The 23,448-nt window shown below is 50.5% G+C and overlaps 1 protein-coding gene across 1 annotated transcript in view; it reads left to right on the top strand.

Moving 5' to 3' along the window:
• The first annotated feature begins 3,243 nt into the window (after positions 1-3,243).
• MDGA2 (MAM domain containing glycosylphosphatidylinositol anchor 2) overlaps positions 3,244-23,448 on the top strand; it is a 207,185-nt gene continuing 186,980 nt past the window's right edge. Inside the window, exon 1 of the mRNA XM_066321469.1 lies at positions 3,244-3,397. Coding sequence (XP_066177566.1) covers positions 3,325-3,397 — 73 coding nt within the window. The 5' untranslated portion in view covers positions 3,244-3,324. The remainder of the gene's footprint in view (positions 3,398-23,448) is intronic.

Here is a 23,448-nt window from a genome sequence, read left to right as displayed (position 1 = left end):
GTCCATATTTAACGTCACAGAGAGTGATTTGGGACAGGCAGGAAAATCAGCTCTGACTCGCTGAGTTGTTTTAATTTCTCCTTTCTTTCCTCCCTGTCTGGAGACATTCCTGAATTTGGGATCACAGCTGAACATCCTCCAGCAAATCTCAGCAGGAACTGCAATGTTTAAACTTTTAAGAGCAAAAAGCTAAAAAAAAACCCAACCAACAAACAAAACACCTCAGATGGAAATAATTTGGGCTCTCCAACCCCACAGAGATTTGTGCACCTGCTTAAATTCAGACTGGGAATAATTTTCCACAAATCCAGGTGATTTTTTTTTTTTTGGTGAGGTTTCCTCCTGGTTTTCCCCTCTGCAGTGCCAAAGGCTGAACTTCCAAGGAATGCTGTCAGTAGTGTGCTAACAACTGGCTAACAACATCCCTCCTAAGGGCTGTTCCAGCCAGATGATGATTCAGGATCCCAGAACAGCTGGCTGTGCTGGGAGATCTCGGAATTAACCATGGGAAGGCTGGAAATAGGGAGATAAATTACAGATTCCTGGTGTTCAACCTGCAGAGCAGCCAGGAGGAAACGTGGCACTTTTGCCACCATTTCCTCGTGAAGAATTCTGGCTTTTCCTCCTCAATCCGCCCTCGATGGGCCTTTAAAGGTGAGGAAAACACTCAAAGAAGTCAAAAAAGACCTTGGGTTGGGATGGGCAGAGCCCAGATGTCCCATCCCAAAGGTTTTCCCACTCGAGGAAGGGGATTTAATGCAGGAGACTTCATTCCCTACAGGAATACTCCTATAAATAATCCATGTAATAATCCTGTATAATCCATGTATGAAATAACAGGGATCAATCATCCCTTCACTGGCGGAAATCCCAAAATATTTTTAAGGGCTGTGGAAGACAGAACTGAACTTTAATCCTTCCTGTTTCATCCCAAACATCCAACACATGACCAGGCTCCCCAAATCCCTCTTTTTCCCCAAAAAAATTCTTTCCCAGCTATAAAAAATGTGGGAAGGATCTCAGAATTAACCACGGGAAGGCCGGAAATAGGGAGGGAAAGGCCCAGCCCTTTATGGGTTCTTGGTGTTCAACCTACTGAGCAGCCAGAAGGGAATGTAACATTTTTCCCACCACTCCCATGGGAAGAATTCTGGCTTTTCCTCCCCAACCTGGGCTCTAGGGACATGGGAATGGCCCAGGGAATGGGAATGGTCCAGGGAATGGCCCAGGGAGTGAAATGGCACAGGGAATAGGAATGGGAATGGCACAGAGAATGGCACAGGGAATGGGAATGGCACAGGAATGGGAATGGCACACGGAATGACACAGGGAATGGCACAGGGAATGGGAATGGCTGCACTCATCCCTTCTCCCACTTCTCACCAGGAATGGGAATAGGGAGCAGCCCCAGCTGGCAACGAATCCAGCTCTCTGCTGGAATTCCCAGTGATGGACTGGATGCTCAGAGCCCTTTGGGGATGGAGCAGAGCAGGGCAAGGTGCTGGATCATCTCATGGGAAAGATTCGGGAAAGCTCAGCCCGTCTCAGGAGAGCACTGGGAGAGTCCCAGCCGTGTCAGCAGTGCGTCCTGTGGGGTGACAAAACCCTGACAGTGCCATTGTCGCTGTCACTGTCCCTGTCACCGTCCTGGAGCACAAGCTGTCACTGATGCAGCTGGATTTATACCCAAGATGCCCACGAGTTTGGGGCAATCCTTGGAGAAATCAGGGAAAAAACAGGAAGAAGCCAGGGGCAGCCCTCTCCACAAAAATCCTCCGTCTGCTCCGAGGAATTGGGGAGAAGAGACTTTGGCCTGCACAAATCCCACGGGATCCCAAAACGTTGGGGACCTCAGGCAGGCTAAGAAGGTGCAGGCAGCCAGTCAGAGGTTTCCAGTATTTGGATTACCAAAGGGGGAATAAAAACCTGAATAAAACCCCAGTGGCCGAGGTGCCTCAGCTGGATCAGGCACAGATGTTTGTCATCTCCCTGTGTCACTCCGGAGCGGTGGCTGCCCTCAGCCCCGTGCCCTGGGACACAGCCCGGAGGAACCGCAGCGTTTGTATCCAGCGGGGGCTGGGGAAGCGGCAGGCTCTGAGCCCCAGAACCGGGCAAGGAGGGAGCGGGGTGGAACGGAGGGGACGGAGCAGAGAAGGGGAGCCCAGGACGGGCGGGCGGAGCGCGGGACGGACCCCGCGGGCTGGGAGCGCAGCGCGGGCTCAGGGCGCCCCTCACCGTCCGCGCCGCACCGCGCCGCGCATCCCGGGACACAGCGGGACCGCGCATCCCGGGACACAGAGGGGCCGCGCATCCCGGGACACAGAGGGGCCGCGCATCCCGGGACACAGCGGGGAGCCTCTCGTAACCCGGCTCTGTGCGAGCCGCCCTGCTCCGCGCATCCTGACTCCCAGAGCTCCGCGCATCCCGGGCCAGAGCGGGTCAGACCCCACATCCACCGGCTCCGTGCGGTTCCCAGCGCTCCGCGCATCCCGGATCACAGCGCGCATCCCGCCCTTGGCAGCGCCCGGCGGCGGTGGCGGAGCCGCGGGGCCACGGGGGGCGGCGGCGGCGGCGGAGGAGGAGGCGGAGGAAGGCGCGCAGCAGCAGCAGCAGCAGCCACGCAGCTTTGACGTCGCCGGGCTGCGGCTGCCGGCCCCGCACGTATAGCACAACGTGACGGCCCCGCCGCCGCCACTCGCGCCCGCTTCCCCCGCGCTCGCACCGCGGCGGAGAACCCGCACCCAGCGGCCGCGGGAGCCCCCGCGCCGCCCCCGCCATGGGCCCGGCCCCGCAGCCGCGCTGAGAGGAATAGGGCCGCCACAACCGGAGCCTCGCCCGCCTTTCCCCGGCCCCTCGCCCGCCTTTCCCCCGCCCGCCCCTTCCCTCCTCGCTCGGCTCCGCTCCGCGCAGCCCCGCGCACCATGCGGGGGCCGCGGCGCCGCGGTGGCCTCTGATGGCCGCGGGGCGCAGGCGGCTGCGGCGGCCCCGCGCGGCGCTCGGCGGCCCCGGGAGGCGGCGGCGGCGGCGGCCGGAGCCCTGAGGGGGCCGCGGCCCGGAGCGGGTTGCGGGGGCTGCCGGGGGCTCGCTCTGAGCGGGGCTCGCCCCGCGCCGCCCGCTGCGCAGCGGGAGGAGGAGGAGGAGGAGGCGGAGGAAGAAGAAGGAGGAGAAGGAGGAGGAGGACCGGCGCGGTGCCCGCCGCCTGCCCCCGCCGCCCTGCCTGCGCGGGCGTGCGCGGCTCGGCCGCAGCGGAGCGCGGGGCTCCGGCGGGCGCTGCGCGGCCCCCCCCCGCCCCGCCGGGCTGGATATGTGGATGCTCACGTGAAGATGGATGTGGCCATCGGGCTGCTGGGGCTGCTGACGGTTCTGCTGGAGGGCAGCTCCGGCCAAGGGGTCTACGGTGAGTCCCGGGGCGCCGCGTGACCTTGTCGCGACTGTCGCCGGGGCGGAAGGGCGGGGGGGGGGGGCTGGGGGGGGAAGGGGGGGGTGGAGGCGAGCGGCGTGGCCCCGCTGCGCGCCGCGGGAGCCGGCGGAGGCAGAGCGGAGGCAGCGCCGTTGCCATGAGACGCTGACATTTCACGGCGAAAACCGGGCCGGTGGGCGGGGGGGACATTCGGGGGTCGGGAGGGGTGTGTTCGCAGCCGGTCCCGGTCCGCGCTGGAGCGGCTGGGCGCCTCCTCCGTGGGGCTCCCTCCGCGCCCGCGGCCGCCGCGCTTGTTACCGGCGGCGCTGCCGAACCGCGGCCGCGGAGCCAGGGGCGGGGGCGAAGGAGCCGCGAACTTCCCGGGGCTCCGCCGGGGGCGCGCGGACCCCGCGGGCGGGCGGCTCCGCTCCTCCCCGGCCCCGCTGCCCCCCGCCCGTGACTTGCACATCACCAGCGGCATCGCCCGCTCCGCTCCCCCTTCTCCGCGGTCTTGTTGCTTCCCCGTCGCCCCCGCGCCCTCGAGGCGGCCCCAGTTCGGCCGTGCCCGGAGCGGAGCGGCGGAGCCGGGATGCTGTCCTGTGCCCCGGTGCCGGCGCTGCCTCGGCCGCGGTGATGCCTCGGTGCCGGTGATGCTCCGGTTCTGTCCGTGCTCCGGCCGCGGTGTGACCGGTCCCGGTGATGCCTGGGCCGTGGTAATCCTTGGGTGCCAGTGATGCCCTGGTTCCGGTGGTGCCCCGGTTCTGACAGTGCTCCGTCCCTGGTGATGCTCCGGTTGTGCCGATGCCCCGGTGATGCCCCGTCCCCGCTGATGCCCCGGTGATGCCCCGTCCCCGCTGATGCCCCGTTCCCCGTGACGCCCCGGTTCCTGTCATGACCCGTTCCCTGTAATGCCTCGTTCCCGGTGATGCCCCGGCTGTGGCGCTTCCCCCGCGGCGCTGCCCCGTTCCCGGTGGTGCCCCGTTCCCTGTAATGCCCCGGTTCTGGCAGTGCCCCGTTCCCGGCGATGCCCTATTCCCGGTGATGCCCTGTTCCCGGTGATGCCCTATTCCCAGTGATGCCCTGTTCCCGGTGATGCCCTATTCTCGGTGCTGCCCGTTCCCCGTTCCGCCGGGCCGGGCGCGGGGGGTTATGTAAGCGGCGCGGCGGGGCTCGGCGGCGGTGCGGTGCCGCCGGCAGCTCCGGCGCCCGGGGCTGAGCGAGGAGCTTTGCCGAACCTCCCGGTAAACGCTCGGCGTGGCATCCGCTCCTCCGAGCCCGTCCGCCTTTCCCACACTTCCCACCGGGAACGGAGCCTCACTTAGACACTCACACACACCCCTTTATTTTTTTTTTTTTTCATTTTTTCCCTCCTTAATTTTGCAAAATGGGGACGTGACCGAAGGGCTCAGCTCCTGGCGGGGGGCTGGTGCGGAGCTCGGCGCTGGCTCCGCGCCTCCCCCGGCACACAGGCACATATTGTTGGATGCTCGGGAATAGCAGCGGCTGCCGCGAATAGGAGAGGGCTTGTTCGGGAAGAAGCGCGGTGGGGGCTGGAGGGAGGAGATGCGGGCTCGGCTCCGGGCGATGGTTTTGGAGTTTTGGTGCTGCTGCTGCTTTCTCCTCCTGATTTAGGTTAAGGCTGGGGGGAGCGCTGGGAGCTCAAAGCCGTGTATGGCTGTTTTGTGTTCCAAGAGCGGCGCCCCGGGAATCCGGGTGTCTCCATTGACTGCTGAAGGTCGGCTCGAAAATGTGGACTGAAATAAAAATAAAAATAAAATCTCCAATCCCCGGGGTGTGCCTGCAGCCCCCGAGGAGCCTGCTGGGTGCAGCAGGGCCATTTTGGGAAAGGAGGATTGGAGCCCGGAGATTATCCAAAGTGAGCCCCAGCTTGGGAGAGAGAGAGAGGGAACCCGCTTGGATCTCGTTGCTTTGGGAAAAAAAATCGCTTTGTGGGATTTTTAACAAGTTTGTTTTTTGTGGGTTTTTTTTTTTTTGGGGGGGGGGGGGGGGGGGGGTGTGGGCTTTTACTGGAGATTTCCAGAGCCTCTCAGCTCTGCTCCGGAGCGTGGTGCTGCCGGGGAGGCGTCTTGCCGTGTTAACACTTGTTCCTTGTTCCTGTGCTCCTCCGGGAGCGGGCACGGCTCCAGAGCCTCTCCATGAGGAAGGTGGCAAGGGGAAAGGAGCAGCCTGGAATCCATCCCCGCTCCCTGTTGATATTCCCAGCCCTGCAGGTGGCTCAGACCCATCCCTCAGTCTCCAGCTTCTCCTCCCTGGCTCATCCTACCTGGCCTTGGCATGGCTCTCCTGGGCTGTTTTCCAGCCCTGGATGCTCCTGTGGCTCTGGAGGGGCCAAAGAGCTGCTCCACCACCTTGGAATGCAGAATAAATCCCCCATTTGCTGATTCCCAGTTCTTCCAGAACTCCAGATGAATATGCCGTGATCTCTGGCTGGGCAGCACCTCCCTAACTTCCCTCTGCTCCACTGGAATGAGAAAACTGGGGTGGAAAACTGGAAAACCAGAACGGAACTGGGAGAACTGGGAGCAGGGCAGGCCTAGCCCTGCCCTGTGCCATGCTCTGCTTCCTCAGGAGGGTGGAGGAGAGTAGAAATTCCTGGAAACTCCAACAATTCCTCATCTCTACCGGTTTTCCTGGCCAAAGGTCGGGAACAACCCAAGATCTGTGTGGCTGCACGTTTCCTGCCCTTTCAGTAATGCATGACTTGCACTGTTAATAAAGCAGAAAATGTGGGGACTCAGGACTTGGTGGTTTTCCTTTCACCCAATTCCCAGAGGGAAAAGAAGTCTCGATGACGAGGCCGACGTGGGCACGGAGATCTTTGAACAGCTCAGAGGCTGCTGAGTGAAAAAATAGGAATTTTGGGAGAGTGGAGAAGGGATTTTTGAGTTTATTCCTTGGCTGAGGGGCTCAGCAGGGACTTTGGATTCTGTTTTGTGCCCTCTGGAGTGAGGAAGAGCCCAGAGAATTGCTGGGATGGGAGCCTGGAGAGTCTTGAGTGCTTCCAAGGAAAAAATCCTGGGAATGGTGGGGGGGACCTGTCTGGAGTGAGGCTCTGGTGGGGTGACAATCCTGGCAGCGCTGGATAGGAATATTCTCAGAATATCAGTGGCAGATCCAACACTTCCTGAGCCAGGATTCCAAGTGGTCACAGGAATCTGGGAGCAGCTGTGGGATCCACTGGGTGGGATCCTGCAGCTCCCATGGGAGATCCCACAGGGGGTGAAGATCCTGTGTCACTGGGCTGGGTTTTTTCCAGGTTTATGAGTGGTTTATCCACTTCTCACTGACATTTTAGGAAAATTTTCCGTGATTTCGGTTGGAATTAAGCGGAGCAGAATCCTCCCCAGGATGTTTTCCATGTCTGGGAACACCAGGGGTGACAGGGAGGGTGTGAGGTGACATTTCCTGCTGTAACCCAAATCCTGCAGCCGTGGATAACCTCAGGATGACTTGGAATTCCTCCTGGAATCACAAATGGAATGAGTGTTGGCCTTTCTCAGGGATATCAGAGCCTTCATGAGGCTCTGCACCAAATCCGGGCGTGTGAAATTTTGGGAGGAGCAACCACAGCCTTGGGAACAACGAGGCTTCCAGGCATTTTCTCATTGGGAACAATGAGACTTCCAAGTGTTTTCCCATTTGAAACAATGAGACTTCCAGGCATTTTCCCATTGGGAACAACGAGAATTCCCAGCTTTTTCCCACTGGGAACAATGAGAATTCCAGGTGTTTTCCCATTTGGAGTAACAAGACTTCCAAGTGTTTTCCCATTGGGAACAATGAGACTTCCAGGCATTTTTCCCACTGGGAACAACGAGACTTCCAGGTGTTTCTCCATTGGAAACAATGAGACTTCCAGGCATATTCCCACTGGGAACAATACTTCCAGGTGTTTTCCCATTGCTGGTTCCAAATGCCAGGAATTGAAGGTATTTAAGGAGTTAAATTCCAGGGAAATCATCCTGGTTGATCCAAGCCCCAAAAGTCATCCCATGGCCTCAACCCTCATCACTGCTGCCGGTTTCCCAAAGAACCGAGTTGGAATTGGGCATCCCAAAGCTTGGAGCTTCCCATTTTTCCTGGGATCCAGCTGGATTGGGAGCTCCTTGGATCCACGGGGAGGTTGGAACAGGAGGTGTTGGGAAACATTTGGGAAAGTTCTGGGAAAGGTCTTCCCCTGCCTCTTTGTGATGCTGAGGATGATTCCCTGGAGCTCAGATCCTGGAGAGATTAAGGAGTGCTGCCTTTGCAGCTGGGAGTGGCCTCTGACCTGGCCTTTCCCAACATTTTTATGGATGGAGTGGGCAGATTGGAAGGATGAGAGGAGGGATGGGACAATCACTTCACTCGGAAGGACAGGGTTGGGTCATTAGAAGGGCTGGGTCCATGTTGCGAAACCTCTGGATCAGCAGCCAGGGAAAACTCTGGATCAGCGGTCCCAGATAGAGGATATTTCCATGGATTGCTCTTCCATGGAGGATATTTCCATGAATCTTACTTCCATGGAGGATATTTCCATGGATTGTATTTCCATGGGGGATATTTCCATGGATTTTATTTCCGTGGAGGATATTTCCATGGAGGATATTTCCATGGAGGGTATTTGCATGGGGAGTATTTCCATGGCCCTGCTGCCTCTCTGGGTGAATTCCAGCATTGTCCAGGGCTCTTTCACCCTGCACAATTCCCGACTTTGTGCCAGGGAAGCTTCCCTGGGAACAAGGCGGGAATTATGCGCCACCACCTCCTCCAGCTCCTGCTCCAGGAGTTTTGTGGCATCCTTGGGAATTTTAACTCTTCCCTGAGCCCTGGAGAAGGATCTCCTCCTCCTCTTCCTTTGTCACCTGGGGATTTCTGGAATGAACGTCAGCTCTGTGTGGAGCGGGGAAGAATCCATGGATACCCAAAGGATTGGGATGGACTCTGCTCCCATGGCTTGGGTTGTGAGGAACTGGGAATTCTGGAATTCCAGAATTCCAGGAGGAAGGACTGGGGAACGCTGCGGGTCCAGGTGTTGGTTGTGCCCTAGGTGAGGATTTAGGGTTCATGTTGAGGTTTCAATCTGATTTAAGATTGGTAAATCCGTGGGATTTAACATAAACCTAAACTTCCCTGAGGTTTGGTGCATCCTGGGATGCGTGGAGAGCCCCAAATATCCTCCTGGAATTCCGGGAGCTGCCTCCCACGAGCTGCAAAATGCTGCCTTTAATTCCACAGGACGGAAATTTGAAGGGAATCTGGCAAGGAAAAGTCTGAAAACACTGAAAAATTAAAATTCTTGGGGCTCAGAAGAGCAAAATCCCATTAAATTCTGAGCAGTCTTAGGAAGAGGAAGGAAATGGAAAAGAATTAAAGTTCAGTTCTGTCTTCCACATTTCTCAAAAATTTTTGGGAATTCCACCAGTGAAGAGATAATTGCTCCCTGTCAATCCATATGTGGATTATATAGGATTATTATCTGGATTATTTATAGGCATATTCTTGTAGGTAATGGAGTCTCCTGCACTAAATCCCTATTTCCAGTGGGAAAATCCATTTGGGATGGGATCATCCCACTCTCCCCAACCTGGATGGGCTCAGGAATGAAATTGTTCATTTCCCATATTTTTTAGGACTGGGAAGGAATTGATTTTTTGGGAGAAAAGAGATTTTGGGATCCTAGTCACACGTCGGATGTTTGGGATGAAACAGGAAGAACTAAAGTTCAGTTCTGTCTTCCACATTCCTCAAAAATTTTTGGGATTTCCACCAGTGACGGGATGATTGATCCCTGTCAGTCCATATATGGATTATATGGGATTATTATATGGATTATATGCAGGAGTAGGGAATGGGGTGTCCTGCATTAAATCCCCTTCCTCCAGTGGGAAAATCCCTTTGTCATGGGATAATCCCACTCTCCCCAACCTGGGTGGGCTCAGGAATGAAATGATTAATTTCCCATGGTTTTTAGAGCTGGGAAGGAATTTTCTGGGGGAAAAAAATGGGATTTTGGGAGCCTGGTAACACGCTGGATGTTTGGGATGCTGCTGCTCCATCACCCTTCCCTCGAATCCCGAGTCAAATACCATCCCCTCAGCTCCTTGATCTTTTTATAGCCCCTCTTTCCAATTCAGAGCCCTGTCTGCATCCAGAGGAATTATTTCCTGCCTTTTCCAGAAATAATCTCCTCTCCAAAAATAGCCAGGAATGGAGGGCACTTGCTTGGCTCTTCTCAGACTGATTTAGAATCTGGGCCCTTCTGGGATGAGGAATTTGGGGTTTTTTTCCAAGATGGGGGATCCAGGCTGTCCATGAGATTCCTCCTTCCATGGAATATTGAAGGACCAAGCCTTGAAATTCCTGACAGGCTCCTAGGTTTTTTTTTTTTTTTGTTTGTTTTTTGGTTTTTTGTTTTTTTTTTTTTTTTTTTTTTTTTTTTTTTTTTTTTTGGATATCAGGGAAAGGTTTTTCCCCCAGAGGATGCTGAGCACTGAATAGGGAATGGTTACATTCCTGAAGCTGCCAGAATTCTGGGAATATTTGTAAAATGCTCCCATTGATACACAGAGTGGGATTTTTTTGGGGTCTCTCCCTCGGAATTCCTGGCACCAGGGAGATCCTGAAGATCCTTGGGAAGGATTTTCCCAAGGATTTTCTTTCAACTATGACGTGATGGGAGCTGGAATGTGCCTGGTTGGGAGTGAGAGCTGCAGGGAATCGGGATGGTTCAGATGATCCAATCCAACCTTTTGGGAAAAGGATGATCCAACCTGAGGAATTGGTGAAATTCCAAAATCATGGAATATGAAATATTGGATATGGAATTCCCAAAAAAAAAGAAAAGAAGAAAAAAAAAAGAAAAAAAAAAAAGGAAAAAAAAAGGATAGGGAGGAAATTTCTTTGCTGTGCTCCAGGTTTTTCTGTGGGATTTGAGTGATGGTCCTGGAGAAGCTTTTGTGGGGCTGGAGCGGGGGGTTCTGCTTCTCTGGGTTATCCCACGTGGATTGACAGAATTCTGGGCAATCTGGGGAAAAAAGGAGATTTTAAGGAATTTGGAATTTCTAGGATGAGGCTGATTTAGGATTGCTGAGGTTGAACTGAAAGGCAAAAGATGTGGGATTGGCATAAATTGTGATTTCCAGGAGTTATTGCAGGCCATCAGAGAGTTTTTGAAAAACTGTATGTGCTGGGAATTATTCTGCTCTGGGAATTTGGTGTTTTTATTTTCCTGCACCTTATAAAACAGAGGAAAACTTTCAAAACTGAGGAGTTTGACTTTGAAACTGTCACAATTCTGAGCTGTTCTCCAGTTCTTCAGAAAAATCAGGAATTCATGGAATATGTCAGCCTTTGGAATTAGTCCTTTTTTTTCCCTTGCTGGAACAAAAGTTTGGTGGGAGGAGACGGAACGGTGAGGAATGAGCTGCTCTCCAGTCCAACAGGAGAAATCCTGGGGATCTTCCATAAAAAGAAAAGGAAAATTCCAAGAATTTCCCAGGAATTCCTGTTGTGGTGTTTTTTTTTTTTTTTTTTTTTTTTTTTTTTTTTTTTTACACCAGGCTCTGCATGTGGCATAGGCAGGAAGAGAGCTGGGATGAGCAAGGATGGCTTTGCTCCTTGGCCTGGTTGCAGCTGGGCTCTATGAGAAATAAATTTATTTTATTGGGACACCAATTAATTGATTATCAGTTAATTAATGTCACCTGGCTGTGGGTGCCGCTGGAGCTGGAATTTTTTGGATTTCCAGGAGTGAGATTTGACTGTTGTGGGTTCTTTACAACTCAGGATATTCTATGATTCCATGGAAGGTTTGTGCCAGCAGAAAACAGGACTGAAACAAGGAATTAAAAAGAGTTTTCCAAACTTATTGGATGGGATTTACCCGGGTTGGTATCCATGGATTCCAGTCGGAACACCCAGGCAGTGCCAGCTCTTTTCCAAGTGCAGAATTCCACACACCAGCAGATCCCAGCCAAGATGAAGAATAAAAAAAAATTACGAAGGAAAAAAAAAATAAAAATACTTTAAAAATAAAAATATAAAGGAAAAAATTCCCCCTCGGTATGGTTTGGGTTGGGAAGGACCTTAAATCCCATCCCATTCCCACAACCAGAGAAGCTTTTCCCTATCCCAGGTTGCTCTAAGCTCTGTGAGCACTAATTGGAGCTCATTAGTTTAATTAAGCTATTTTTTTTTTGCCTTATAGCAAAGCTTAGCTTTACCTCAGGCACCAAAACCCCCGGAATTTTCCTGCTGGGATCCCAATCCCAAGAAAATGAACAGTTTTTGCCCACAGCTACTCTGTGCTCCATTAAAAAATCACTCAAAATTCCGTTTCTTTTTTTTTTTTTTTTTTTTTTTTTAAGTGCAATGTCAATACCCTGGAAACAAACTCTCATCTGAAGAAATCCAATGGGATTTTTTTCTGGGTTTTCCCACCTCCCCTAAGAGCCCTTCCTGGGTGTGCTGAGGGAATGCAGCTCCTGAATAATTTTTTTTAGGGATTGTGGGAAATGGTAGGAATGAAGGCAGGCGTTAAAGGAATAAAAGGGATCCTTCCTTTTTGCATTTGCTGGGAAGGCTCTGGAATTCTTCACACCTGGGTGGAATTTTTTTGGGGAGAGTGGAAGTTCCATGTGCTCTGCCTGAGGTGTTTGGGGATTGGTGGATGGGATAAACTGGGAAAGGATGGGATGAACTGGTGAATCCTGTATAACCAATGAACGTTTTCCTTATCCACACTCTGCAGTTGGATATTTGGGTTAGGAAAAATCAGATGTGTGGGAGAATCCATGTCTGGAGAAGACCTAGAGAGACAGGACACAGGGAATGGCTTCAAATTGGAAAAGGGGAGCTTTGGGTGGGATCCTGGGAAGAAATTCCTGGCTGGGCTGGAATTCCCAGAGAAACTGTGGAAGTGCCCAAGGCCAGGTTGGACAGGGATTTGAGCCACTCTGGGATAATGGGAGATGTTCCTGCCCATCCATGATGGGATTTAAAATCCCTTCCAACTTCCAAGAAAATGTTCTTCCCCCTCAGGATTATCCAAACATCTCCAGTTATTCCATGTGCTGGGAGAGAAGGAACTGCCCCTCTCAGGTTTCTGGGAGTGAGTCAAAAACCAGGAAGGCCAATTCCTGGAAAATGGCACTGGGAGCTCCTCCTGCTGTGCTGGGATTTTTGGGAGAGCTCTGGAGCTCTGGAGGAGCTGGTGGGAGGGAAAACAGAATTCTTGGCAGTGGTTGTTTAATGCCCTCGTTAATTGTCCTGGGGATTAATTGATCTGCAGGGCTGGGGGGAGAGAGCAAAGCTCTTGGATTTTGGAATGTTCCAAAATCCTCTTCTGTGGCAATTGGAGTCAAAGATTCCCGTTCTGCCTAAGCTGCTCCAAATCCAGATTCTCACCCATTTCCAGCTGCTCTGTCCTTTTCCTCTCCCTTCCCAATTCCCATCCTCCCCTTTTTGCAGGTCCTGCATCATTGTCCCCCAAAAGGCCAGCGAAAAAAACCCTCAAATTCAGATCTCCAAGAGTTTCTCCATCATTTTGGTTAAGGTGGAGCTGCTTCCCTCAGGGATGAGGGGTCTGGATTTGGCTGAGGATGGGACCCAAATTTAAATCTGAGCCAGCCTGCAGAGCAAAATTCCTCAAAAATCTCCCTAAAACCCTCAGAGGGGAGCAAAACCCTGCTCTGAGATCCAGGAAAGCAGAGGAAATTCCAGATTGATCCTAAATTGAAACCCAAAAAGCAAATCCCAAAGGGAATTATTTCCTGACATCTTCCAGACTTGTTCTAGCTCTCAGGGATCAGGGAAGAGCTCTCAAAAATCCAGTTTGTTTTAGTGTGATTTTTTTTTTTTATCTTTCATCCTTTTAGAGCCCCTGAAATTTCTGCAGGATTAGGTGTGGATGTCCCTGAGATGTTTTCCTTATACCTGCCCTGATTTTGGACATATTTTGGACATGACTAAAGCCCCAAACTCTTCTAGTCATGTGCAAAGCCCCACAGAAGTGCCCAGAGGAGGGAAAATTCAGGAAGGTTTTTTCCACAGGCACAGGATTCTGTGAAATTCCAACATCAGCATGTGGAACAAAACAGATTTTCTTTTTCCCTCGAAGAGAAACGTTGGACAGGATTGAAATAATCTAGGAGAGTGGAAGGACAGAGATGAGCCTTGATGTCCCTTCCAATCCAAACCAATCTGGAATTCCAAGAAAATGACGTTTTTCCATAAGATAATTTGGGAATATCCTCAGCACCAACTACCCAGGACCCAAATCAGATTCCCAGACTCTTTCCCAAATTCCCACCTCTCCCTCTGCTTGAGTTTAAAAGGATTTATCTGATGATCTGAGGAGAATTCCAAGGAAATTTCTGGCACCACCATCCTTTGATTCCCACTTCGTTCCTCCATAAAAAGGCACCAAGCTGACAAACCCTGCTGTGTTTTCCTTAAATTCCCAATTTCTCGGCATTTTTCCTCAGAATAAAAGCAGGAATTATTTCCAAGCACCTCCTGGAAATTCCCCTGGAGTTGGGCAGCTCAGGGGCAATGGAATTCCCATTAAAACGAGCCCCTGAATTTTCCATGAAATCCAATCCAAATGATCCTTTAATGCTTTTTACAGTAATTAATAATCCCTCTCCTTTTGTCAGGATTTTTTTTTTTTTGCCCTCTTAAACTCAATCCAACCATGGCAGATTCCTCAGGACATGCTAATTACGATGATTGTTATTAATTATTTCCATGGCCAGAAATCCTTGGAATCTGTGCCAGGAGCTGAGATCCCACTGGGCCAGGTGATGCACAAACCCACCCTAAAGGGCTTTGGAGGCCAAAGACATCTGGATCCAAGGGGGGAAAAAAAAAGGAAAACAGCTTTAATTTTCACTCTCTGCTAAAGGTCTTTAATCCTTGGAATTGTCTGTTTCTCCCATTCCAATCCCAACATAAATATTCCTACCACATCCACCTCTGAAATGAGGAACTTGCCCTTCCCTTCCCACAATTTGATGGTTCTAATGCTCCCGGAATTCTGAGTTTCCCTGGATATGAAGGGCCAAGATCAGCCACCTCTGGAGCATCCAGAAAGCCCAGGTTCAGGCATAAAAATCCTTTATTCCAGCTGATCCATGAAAATCCCAGGGTTGTGCAGTTTGTCAGGAAGCTTTAGGAACATTTTAGATGTGGAATAACAAGCTCAGAATGAGGAGTTAATTAAAGAAGGAATTTTCTGATGAGGGAAAATGCAATTCCTGCTCTCAGGGAGCTGCTGGAAACTCCGAATCTTTATGGAGAGAAATCAGCCCTGAGGGGATCTCAATTCCACGAGGGGTTTTGGAATGATGAAGGTGGGAAAAGCCCTCAAAGATCAAGTCCAACCATTCCCAGCACTGCCAATGCCACATACGTGTGGATTTGAAATATCACAAGGGATGGGCGCTCCAAACCTCCCTGAGCAGCCCCTGCCAAGGCCTCAGCACCCTTTCCATGGGGAAATTCCTGCTGCTGTCCACCCTGAGCCTCCCCTGGCCCAGCCTGAGGCCGTTCCCTCTCCTCCTGTCCCTGTTCCCTGAGAAAAGATCCCAAAATTCCATCTGAATACAAACTTGCAAGAATTGATCTCAAATTAACTCCACAAAGAAACTTTTTACCAGCAGGATCTGAGCCATTCCAGGGATGGGATCCTTTGGGAACATTGGAGGAGTTTAACAAAATTTGGGAGCAGTGACCAAACTCCCTGCAGGAAAATCCACAATGTCCCATTCCAGCTCCAGCACCTCCACTGTCCCAGGCTGCTCCAGCCTCAATGTCCAACCTGGCCTTGGGCACTGCCAGGGATCCAGGGGCAGCCACAGCAAATCTGGGAATTCCAGCCCAGCCAGGAATTCCCAATATCCCACCCAAGTCTCCGCTTTCCCAATTTGAAGCCATTCCCTGTGTCCTGTCCCTCCATCCCTTATCCCCAGTCCCTCTCCAGCTCTCCTGGAGCCCCTTTAGGCCCTGCAAGGGACTCTGAGCTCTCCCTGGATTTTTCCCTTCTCCAAGTGAACATTCCCAGCTCTTGGACCAACTCTGTGGCCTCCTCTGGACTTGCTCCAGCAGCTTAAAAAAAATCCTTTTTACCCACCGAAACTCCTTATTTATTTTTTATAAATAGTAAAAAAAATATTATATAATAGAGTTTATCCATTAAAAATGCATAATTCCCATATCCAAGGGCGTCAGACCAAAATAAACAGGAGAAGGTTTATTCAACTTTTTTTTCCCCCCTCCTTTGGATCTGGCCATGAGGGCTGAGTTCAGCATTGCCTTTATTTTATTTTATTTAATTTATCCTGAATAATTCATCCTTGTGGAAACAGCTCTTGGATAAAACCACACCCGAGGAAAGGTAGGGGTTGAAATACTTGGAGAAGTGTAAGATTTTCCTTTATTAAAACATTGTTGTCATCTCAATATTTTCATTTGGGGTTTTGCATATTTAATGAAGTGATTAAAGCAAAGCACAGCAAGATAAATATTTTGGGTTGAGCAAAAACCACCCAAAAAATGTTGCTATTGCAACAAAAATCTGAAACCTAGCAGTAAAAACAAAACCATTTTGCTTCAGTTTGGCTTAAATAATTTTTTTTGCCTCTCATTTTGGCAAGAGAACAACAACTAAAAAAAAAAATGAGTGTTTGCCCAGAACTGGGTCAAAAAGAGATTAAATTAAATTATTTCTGGGCCATCCAGCGGCAGCAGGAAGAGCTGAGTGTCCTCCTTGTGCAGGACTCCAATTGTTTAAATCTTTCTATGTGGATCTGGGAGAGGAAGGGGGGAGATTTGTGGGAATTTACAGAGAAATTTCTTCTGGAAATGCAGGAAGTGGCCAGGGAGGTTTGGAGTGCCCATCCCTGGAGGTGTCCAAGGAATTCCTGGAGGTGGCACTCAAAGCTCTGGGCTGGGGACAGGGTGGGCATTGGGGCACAGCTGAGACTTGGTGATCCTAGAGGGATTTTCCAAGCTCAGGGATTCTGGGATTAAGATTTGAGGCTGGATGGGAAAAGTGTGGCACAAGGAGCAATCCCAGAGCTTCTGGGATTCAGCACCTTCAGCTGGAGGAATGTGAGGATGCTCCAGGATCTCATTCCATAAAGCCACAGGATGGTTGGGATTGGGGAAAGACTTGGAAAGGTCATCCAGGGACTGAGCAGGGACAACTTCCATATGTCCTAGGTGGATCCAAGTGCTCTCCAACCTGGCCTTGGACACTGCCAGGGATCCAGGGGCAGCCACAGCTGCTCTGGGAATTCCAGCCCAGCCAGGAATTTCTTCCCAATATCTCACCCAAATCCCCCTTTTTCGAATTTGAAGCCATTCCCTGTGTCCTGTCCCTCCATCCCTTGTCCCCAGTCCCTCTCCAGCTCTCCTGGAGCCTCTTCAGGCCCTGGCAGGGGCTCTGAGCTCTCCCTGGAGCTTTCTCCTCTCTAGGTGAGCATTCCCAGCTCTCCCAGCCTGGCCCTTGGAGCAGCTCCTTGTATTTCTCTGGATCACTCCAGCAGCTCCATGTTGAGAGGGGCAGAATTCCCCTTTTCCCTCTTCCCATGCTGTGGGATCATCCCAAGGAATGGAGGATTCCAGTCTGAGGCACCTCCAGTCCTTCTCCTCATCCCTGAGCCGTTTCCCAACTCATCTCAATTTTAGGGAATGATCTCCTTTGGGCTGGAAGCACCATCCTGGATGAAAACCTGGATTTTTCCATGCAGGGAGGGAAGATTTGGCCACATCCCAGCCTTGCCTCCAGCACTGATCTGCTCCAAGCTTTCCCAGAGAAGCTGGAATACAAATGGAGCTGTTGGGAGCTTTTCTTGGGATGACAACTTCCATGCAGAGGATTTATAAACAAGGAAAGGAAATTTTTCCTGAAGGAAAAATCCCTTTTCCCTGGGATGATTTATTTTCTATCCAATGGCTCTGGCTGATTTGTGGCAAGAGGAAAATCCAGTCAAATCCCAACTTTTATGGCTGAAGTGATGGATCTGTGTCTCCTTGACTTGCTGCATTCCTGTTTTTTGGGGTTTTTCTTTCCAAAGGAGATTTTTTTCCTTTGCATTGCTTGGCTCGAACAGCAGAACCAATCCCAGTTATTTTGGGGATGAGCCCAGGAATGTTTGGAGGATCTTAGATCCTGACTGGAATGCTGAATCCAGCATAAATCCTTACCTTTGCTTAGGAATGTGCCCTTGTCTCAATGAACAGCAATTTTTTTCCCCATGGATTGTGGGGGTTGCTGGGAATTGGGAATTCCTGTTGGATCAAGAGGGATCCTTGAGTGTGTGGTTGTATTCCAAACTATCTTCTGCAGGGATTATGGATCAGGATAACCCTTAAAAAGTGGGAAACAATTCCCTTTTTCTGTGGCTTCTTTGCAGCCAAGCATTTCCATGCCTGGGAAAAAAAAAAAAAAAAAAAAAAAAAAAAAAAGGAAATAAAATTATTCCTCCCCTTTCAATGGAGCTGGGGATGTAAATATTTGGGAATAACCTGGCTCTGCTCCAATGCTGGAATTTGGGAGCAGATGGAATGCTGTGGGTTTTTTGGGAATTATTAAGGCTGGAGCCGCTGAGGGCCCTTTCCCTGGGATCAGCCCCACTTTGGGATTGGTGCCAAAGGTGTGGGATGAGTTTGAAATGTGCTGGGAGGTGGAATTGCTCTTCCATGCTCCTGTTTTATTCCCAGATTTACCAGCAGCGTGGAATTGTGAGGGCACGGATTCATGGGAATCCTCCTGCAGTGCTGGGAGCTGCTCCAACGAAGAGGTGAAAGTTTGAGAAGGAATTCCAGCTCCCTCCGATCGTGGAATTGTAGGGATGGAAGGGATCTTAAATCCCACCCACTTCCACCGCTTTTCCATGGGCAGGGACACCTCCCACTATCCCCAGAGTGCTCCAACCTCATCCAATCTGGACCTGGACAATTCCAGGGATCTGAGAACAGCCACAGCTTCTCTGGGAATTCCATCCCAGCCCCTCCCCACCCTGATTTTTCTAAGGAATTATGACAGCAGGAAAAAGTATTCCCGGAAACTGGAATGTTGTTATTGAAACCTCTGGAAAGTGGAATTAAATTTATGCTAGGAGAGATTGGATAAAAATGCTGATGGATGCATGGCATGGAAATCCTGGATTTTTCCAAGGGGTTGTTGTAAATTACCTGCTTTTATTTGATAGAAGCTGTTTGGCATGGATTTGTCCATCCAGCCTTAAAAAAGCATCCCAAGCAGGAAAACAGGAAGAAATGGAGATGCAAAAAGGATTTGGGAAACAAAACCCCCACAATTTTCCTTCCTGGGTTTCCACAGACTTCAAAATTCAACCCAAGCTCTCCAGGAGAGATTCCCCTCTCTGTTTATTGCTTCCCTCTTCCATATGGATTTTTCTGGGATTTAAATTGCAAATTGCAGCTGCGGCAGCAGGTCTTGAACTCTGCAGTAGCCGGAGATGCTTTCAAAGGTGTTGGATTCATCCCTGTTCCCCTGGATTCATCCCTGTTCTCTTGGATTCTGCTCCCCCAAATCCCTTCTCCAGCCATTCCGATATCCTCAGGACATTTCCCACCATGGAAAAACAGGAATCATGGAATGGTTTCCACTCAGGATCATCCAAGTGTTCGAGGCTGGCTGCAAATCCTGAAGAATTTAATCCCAAACTTGTGATTCGTAGGGATGATATTTCACAGGCAATAAAGCACCTTAAAATCCCACTATTTTGAAAAACAAGGAATCTGCTCTTGAATCTGTTTTTCCATGCCCAGCTGCTTCCCTTGCTGCTGATGCATAGGGAAAATGCTGGAAGCCAGGGTTTCTCTCCTGAGGTTTCTCCTGTTGAAATTTATGGAGAAGGGAAGCAGAATCTGACAGGAGCAGGGATGGATGGATCAGTGGAAGCCATGGATGGTTGAGCCAGCTCAGCCATCCATGGGGAATTGATCATTCCATAAATTCCTGGCTCTGAGGTGTCCATTAGGAGAAGATCCTAAAAAATGGAAGTTTCCTCCATGTTTTGGTCGCTTTTTCTATGATGTTTTATTCTGGAATTAGTTGGTTTTATTTTGGAATGTGAAGGGTTTATTTTGGAATTTGAAGGAGCTCTGGGCAGTCTCTTCCCAAAAAAACTCCCAGGTGGTGGCAATCAGGAAGATCCCATTTTTTTCCATGGTGATGCTCCTGGAGTTTTGTTCCCTTTGGAATGCTGAGGTCCCTGTGAGATGGGTCAGCCATCCATGGGGAATTTATTATTCCATAAATTCCTGGCTCTGAAGTGTCCATGAGAAGAAGATCCTTCTCCAAAGGAAGTTTTCTCCATGTTTTGGTCACTTCTTCCATTATATTTTGTTCTGAAATGTGAAGGTTTTATTCTGGAATTTGAAGGGTTTATTTTGGAATGTGAAGGAGCTCTGAGCAGTCTCTTCCCAAAAAATCCCATGTGCTGGCAGTCAGGAATGCTCCTGGAGGTTTTCTCCCTTTGGAATGCTGCTCTCCCTGTGGGATGTGCTCATGGGAGGCTGCCTGGACTCCAGGGGGATTTGGGATCATGGAGCAACATTGGGATTGGATGGGAGAGGATCCTTTTTGGGATGGCTTCGATCTCTCCTGGCCTTGGCTTGTCCGGGTGGGAAAACCAGGAGGAGCTTCCTGGAGAAGGATTTTTTCCCCATTTCTGTGGTAGGAGAAGGACTGGGGAAGCTTAGAGTGAGTGGAGCTGCAGCGTCCCAAAATCCCTGTTCCCACTGTGGTCTGGGAGTTCTTCCTCATGTGGAAAACTCATTTGTATCCTAATGATTCTGGGGAAGGAAGGGCTGGGAAAATGAATCCTGCCATGGAGCAGGAGGAGGGAATTGAGCATGGAATCATGGAATGGGTTGGTGGGAAGGGATAAATTTCATCTCATTCCCATGGGCAGAGACACCTCCCACTGTCCCAGGCTGCTCCAAGCCCCAGTGTCCGACCTGGCCTTGGGCACTGCCAGGGATCCAGGGGCAGCCACAGCTGCTCTGGGAATTCCATCCCAGCCAGGAATTCCTTCCCAAGATCCCACCCAAATCTCTCCTTTTCCAGCTAAAGCCATTCCCTGTGTCCTGTCCCTCCATCCCTTGTCCCCAGTCCCTCTCCAGCTCTCTTGGAGCCCCTTTAGGCCCTGGCAGGGGCTCTGAGCTCTCCTTGGAGCTTCTCCTCTCCAGGGGAACATTCCCAGCTCTCCCAGCCTGGCTCCATCAGCTTTTTGGCTTCGTCTGGATCCATTCCCACAGCTCCACATCTTTGTTATGCTGAGGGCCCAGAGGTGGATGCAGAACTCCAGGTGGGAATTCAGGAAGACACATCAGAGGCCAAATCCCTTCCCTTGACGTCAGGTCTCTCCCAACATCCCCAAATCCTTTTTTTACAGGGCTGTTTTCCATCCATTCTCCACCCAATCAGTTTGTGCTTGGAATTCTCCTTTCCCAGGACTAGGCCATTCCCTTTGGCCTCATCCCAATCCCAGTCCTCAGATATTTTTCCCACAGACAAGCCCACAATCCAGGTTTTTCACTGCTCACCCCAAAGGTGCTCCTCAGCCCCTCCAAAGCGGCAGATCCAGACCCAGAGGGCTCTTCCTGACTGAAAAAAAAATGGGAATATTCAGCAGCTGATGTTGGAATGAGCCAAAATGTTTTTGGGTTTTTTTCCCATCCCTCTCAGCACTTTTTGTGCTGGGATCAGCCCCCCCGTGGGCGTTGCTGACTCCACCAGGATTTCACTGCTCTGTGCTGCTGGCAAAGCTGGAAAAGCTTCCTGGAATTTCTGTTGGAGCTGTGCTGTTTTATGGGATTGCTGGAGGGTAGGAAGCTCTGGTTACCCCAAATCATGGTGGGTTGGCTTTGTAGCTTTGCTGGAATTGATTGTTATCTATATTATTTTAATATAAGTATCCAGGTCCTCTGTCCAGAAAATTTGGATTGATGCCCGTGAATTGGGATTGATGTCCAAGCGGAGTTTAATCGTGGAATTATTTAGGTTGGAATTGACATGGAAATTCTTCCCCTCTTCAATGGGCAGGGACACCTTCCACTACCCCAGGTTGCTCCAAGCCTCATCCAGCCTGTCCTAAGTCCATGAATACTCCAGTATTTCTGTTTCCTGGGAATATTTAATTTCATTTTTCTCATCAAATTTGGGATTTTTCCTTCACTCCAAGCCATGCTGTCTCCCAAGATCTTTCTTAATAAAATATATTTTCTTGCACAGATTTGTCCATCCAGCCTTTTTGATGGAGCATCCAAGCAGGAAAACCAGGAGGTGCAAACAGAACCTCTCCCTACAAATCCCCCACCTTATTAAATTCCAAATTTCCGCCCACAAAACCCACTCCAAGCTCCGAGATGCTCCAAGAAAGGAAGCTGAGTAAATGAGGTTCGACCCCAAGCAACCGCCCAACCTCTTCCCATCCCTCTAATTCTGGCATGGAATGACTCTGATCTGGAATTTTAATGGAATTTTCCCCTGGAGACCCCACTAAGAGCCACTTTTCCCTCTCCCGACTGCCACCAGCTGCACCAGGGCTGCTGATGTTGCAGAAAAGCTTCATTAACCACTGAAAGTTTAATTGCTCCTGAAGTGCCGGCTGCATTCCCAGATTTCCCTGCGGCCTGGGTGATCCATATACTGTTCCCACCGATGGCAACTTGGAAATGCTCTGGGGTCATTCGGAGTAATTTGGCCCAAATTCCACAGTGGCCCATTTGATGCTGAATTCCCAAAAAATTTTGCTGGAGCTCTGAGTTCCCTGGCCCAAATTCCAAGGTGGCCCATTTGGTGCTGCAATCCCAAAATTTTGCTGAAGCTCCAGGTTCCTTGGCCAAAATAACAGGGTGGCCCTTGAGGTGCTGCATTCCCAAAATTTTCTGCTGGAGCTTTGAGTTCCCTGGACCAAATTCCAATGGCCCATTTGGTGCTGAATTCCGAAAAAATTTTGCTGGAGCTCTGAGTTCCGTGGCCCAAATTCCAGAGTGGCCCATTTGCTGCTGAATTCCCAGAATTTTGCTGGAGCTGAGTCCCCTGGCCCATTCCAGAGTGGCCCATTTGGTGCTGAATTCCCAATTTTTTTAATGGAGCTGGGACTTTCCTGGCAGCCAAATTGTTCCTTCTTGGCAGAGGGAAGAGAGGCTTGGGAGTTTGAAAAAATTTGGATTGTTGGAGAACAAAGTCCTTGGGAAGATGATTAGGAATTTTGGGAATTCAAACTGTGGTTGGAGATTTTAGCTGCAGGTGGGTGAGGGAATGCTCTGAGTGTGTGGGGTTGTTTTGTCTGAAATCCCAAATTTTCTTGGCTAAAGCAGCTGGGAATGGAGCCCAGCTTGATTTATTCCAGGGGCAAAAGGAGTTCATGATAGAGGTTCTTACTTTCTGTTGTGGATTTAATTTGGTGGAGTGATAATAAATCCTGATTCCAAAGATTTGTGCCCTTGGAGGTGACCTGGTGTGAGTGAGCAAATAATCCTGGGAATGTTGATGAAGTCAGCTTTGACCCTGGGTTGGTGCAGTGATTCCTAACACCTGGATATCATGGAAAAATGGAATAAACTTCTGGATTTGAAAATGGAGATGGGCTGGGAGAGCTGGGAATGTTCACTTGGAAAAGAGAAGGGTTTAGGGATGCCTTTGAAGCCTAAAAGGGCTCCAGGAGAGCTGGAGAGGGACTAGGGACAAGGGATGGAGGGACAGGACACAGGGAATGACTTCACATGGACAGAGAGGAAATTTAGGTTGGATCTTGGGAAGGAATTCCTGGCTGGGATAGAATTCCCAGAGCAGGTGTGGCTGCCCTTGGATCCCTGGAAGTGCCCAAGGCCGATTGGACACTGGGGCTTGGAGCAACAGTGGGAATTGTCCCTGCACATGGAAAAGGGGTGGGATTGAGATGATTTTTGAGGTCCCTTCAATCCCAAACTTCCTGGAGTGTGGATTTATCCATTTTCATGAGGCACGTGGTGGTGGGAACAGGAGGAGAGACAATTCCAGTCCC

Source organism: Sylvia atricapilla, chromosome 6, assembly GCF_009819655.1.
Source record: "Sylvia atricapilla isolate bSylAtr1 chromosome 6, bSylAtr1.pri, whole genome shotgun sequence".
NCBI classification, from domain to species: domain Eukaryota; kingdom Metazoa; phylum Chordata; class Aves; order Passeriformes; family Sylviidae; genus Sylvia; species Sylvia atricapilla.
Note: the sequence above shows the minus strand (reverse complement) of the source record. Positions and strands in the feature narration are given on the sequence as shown.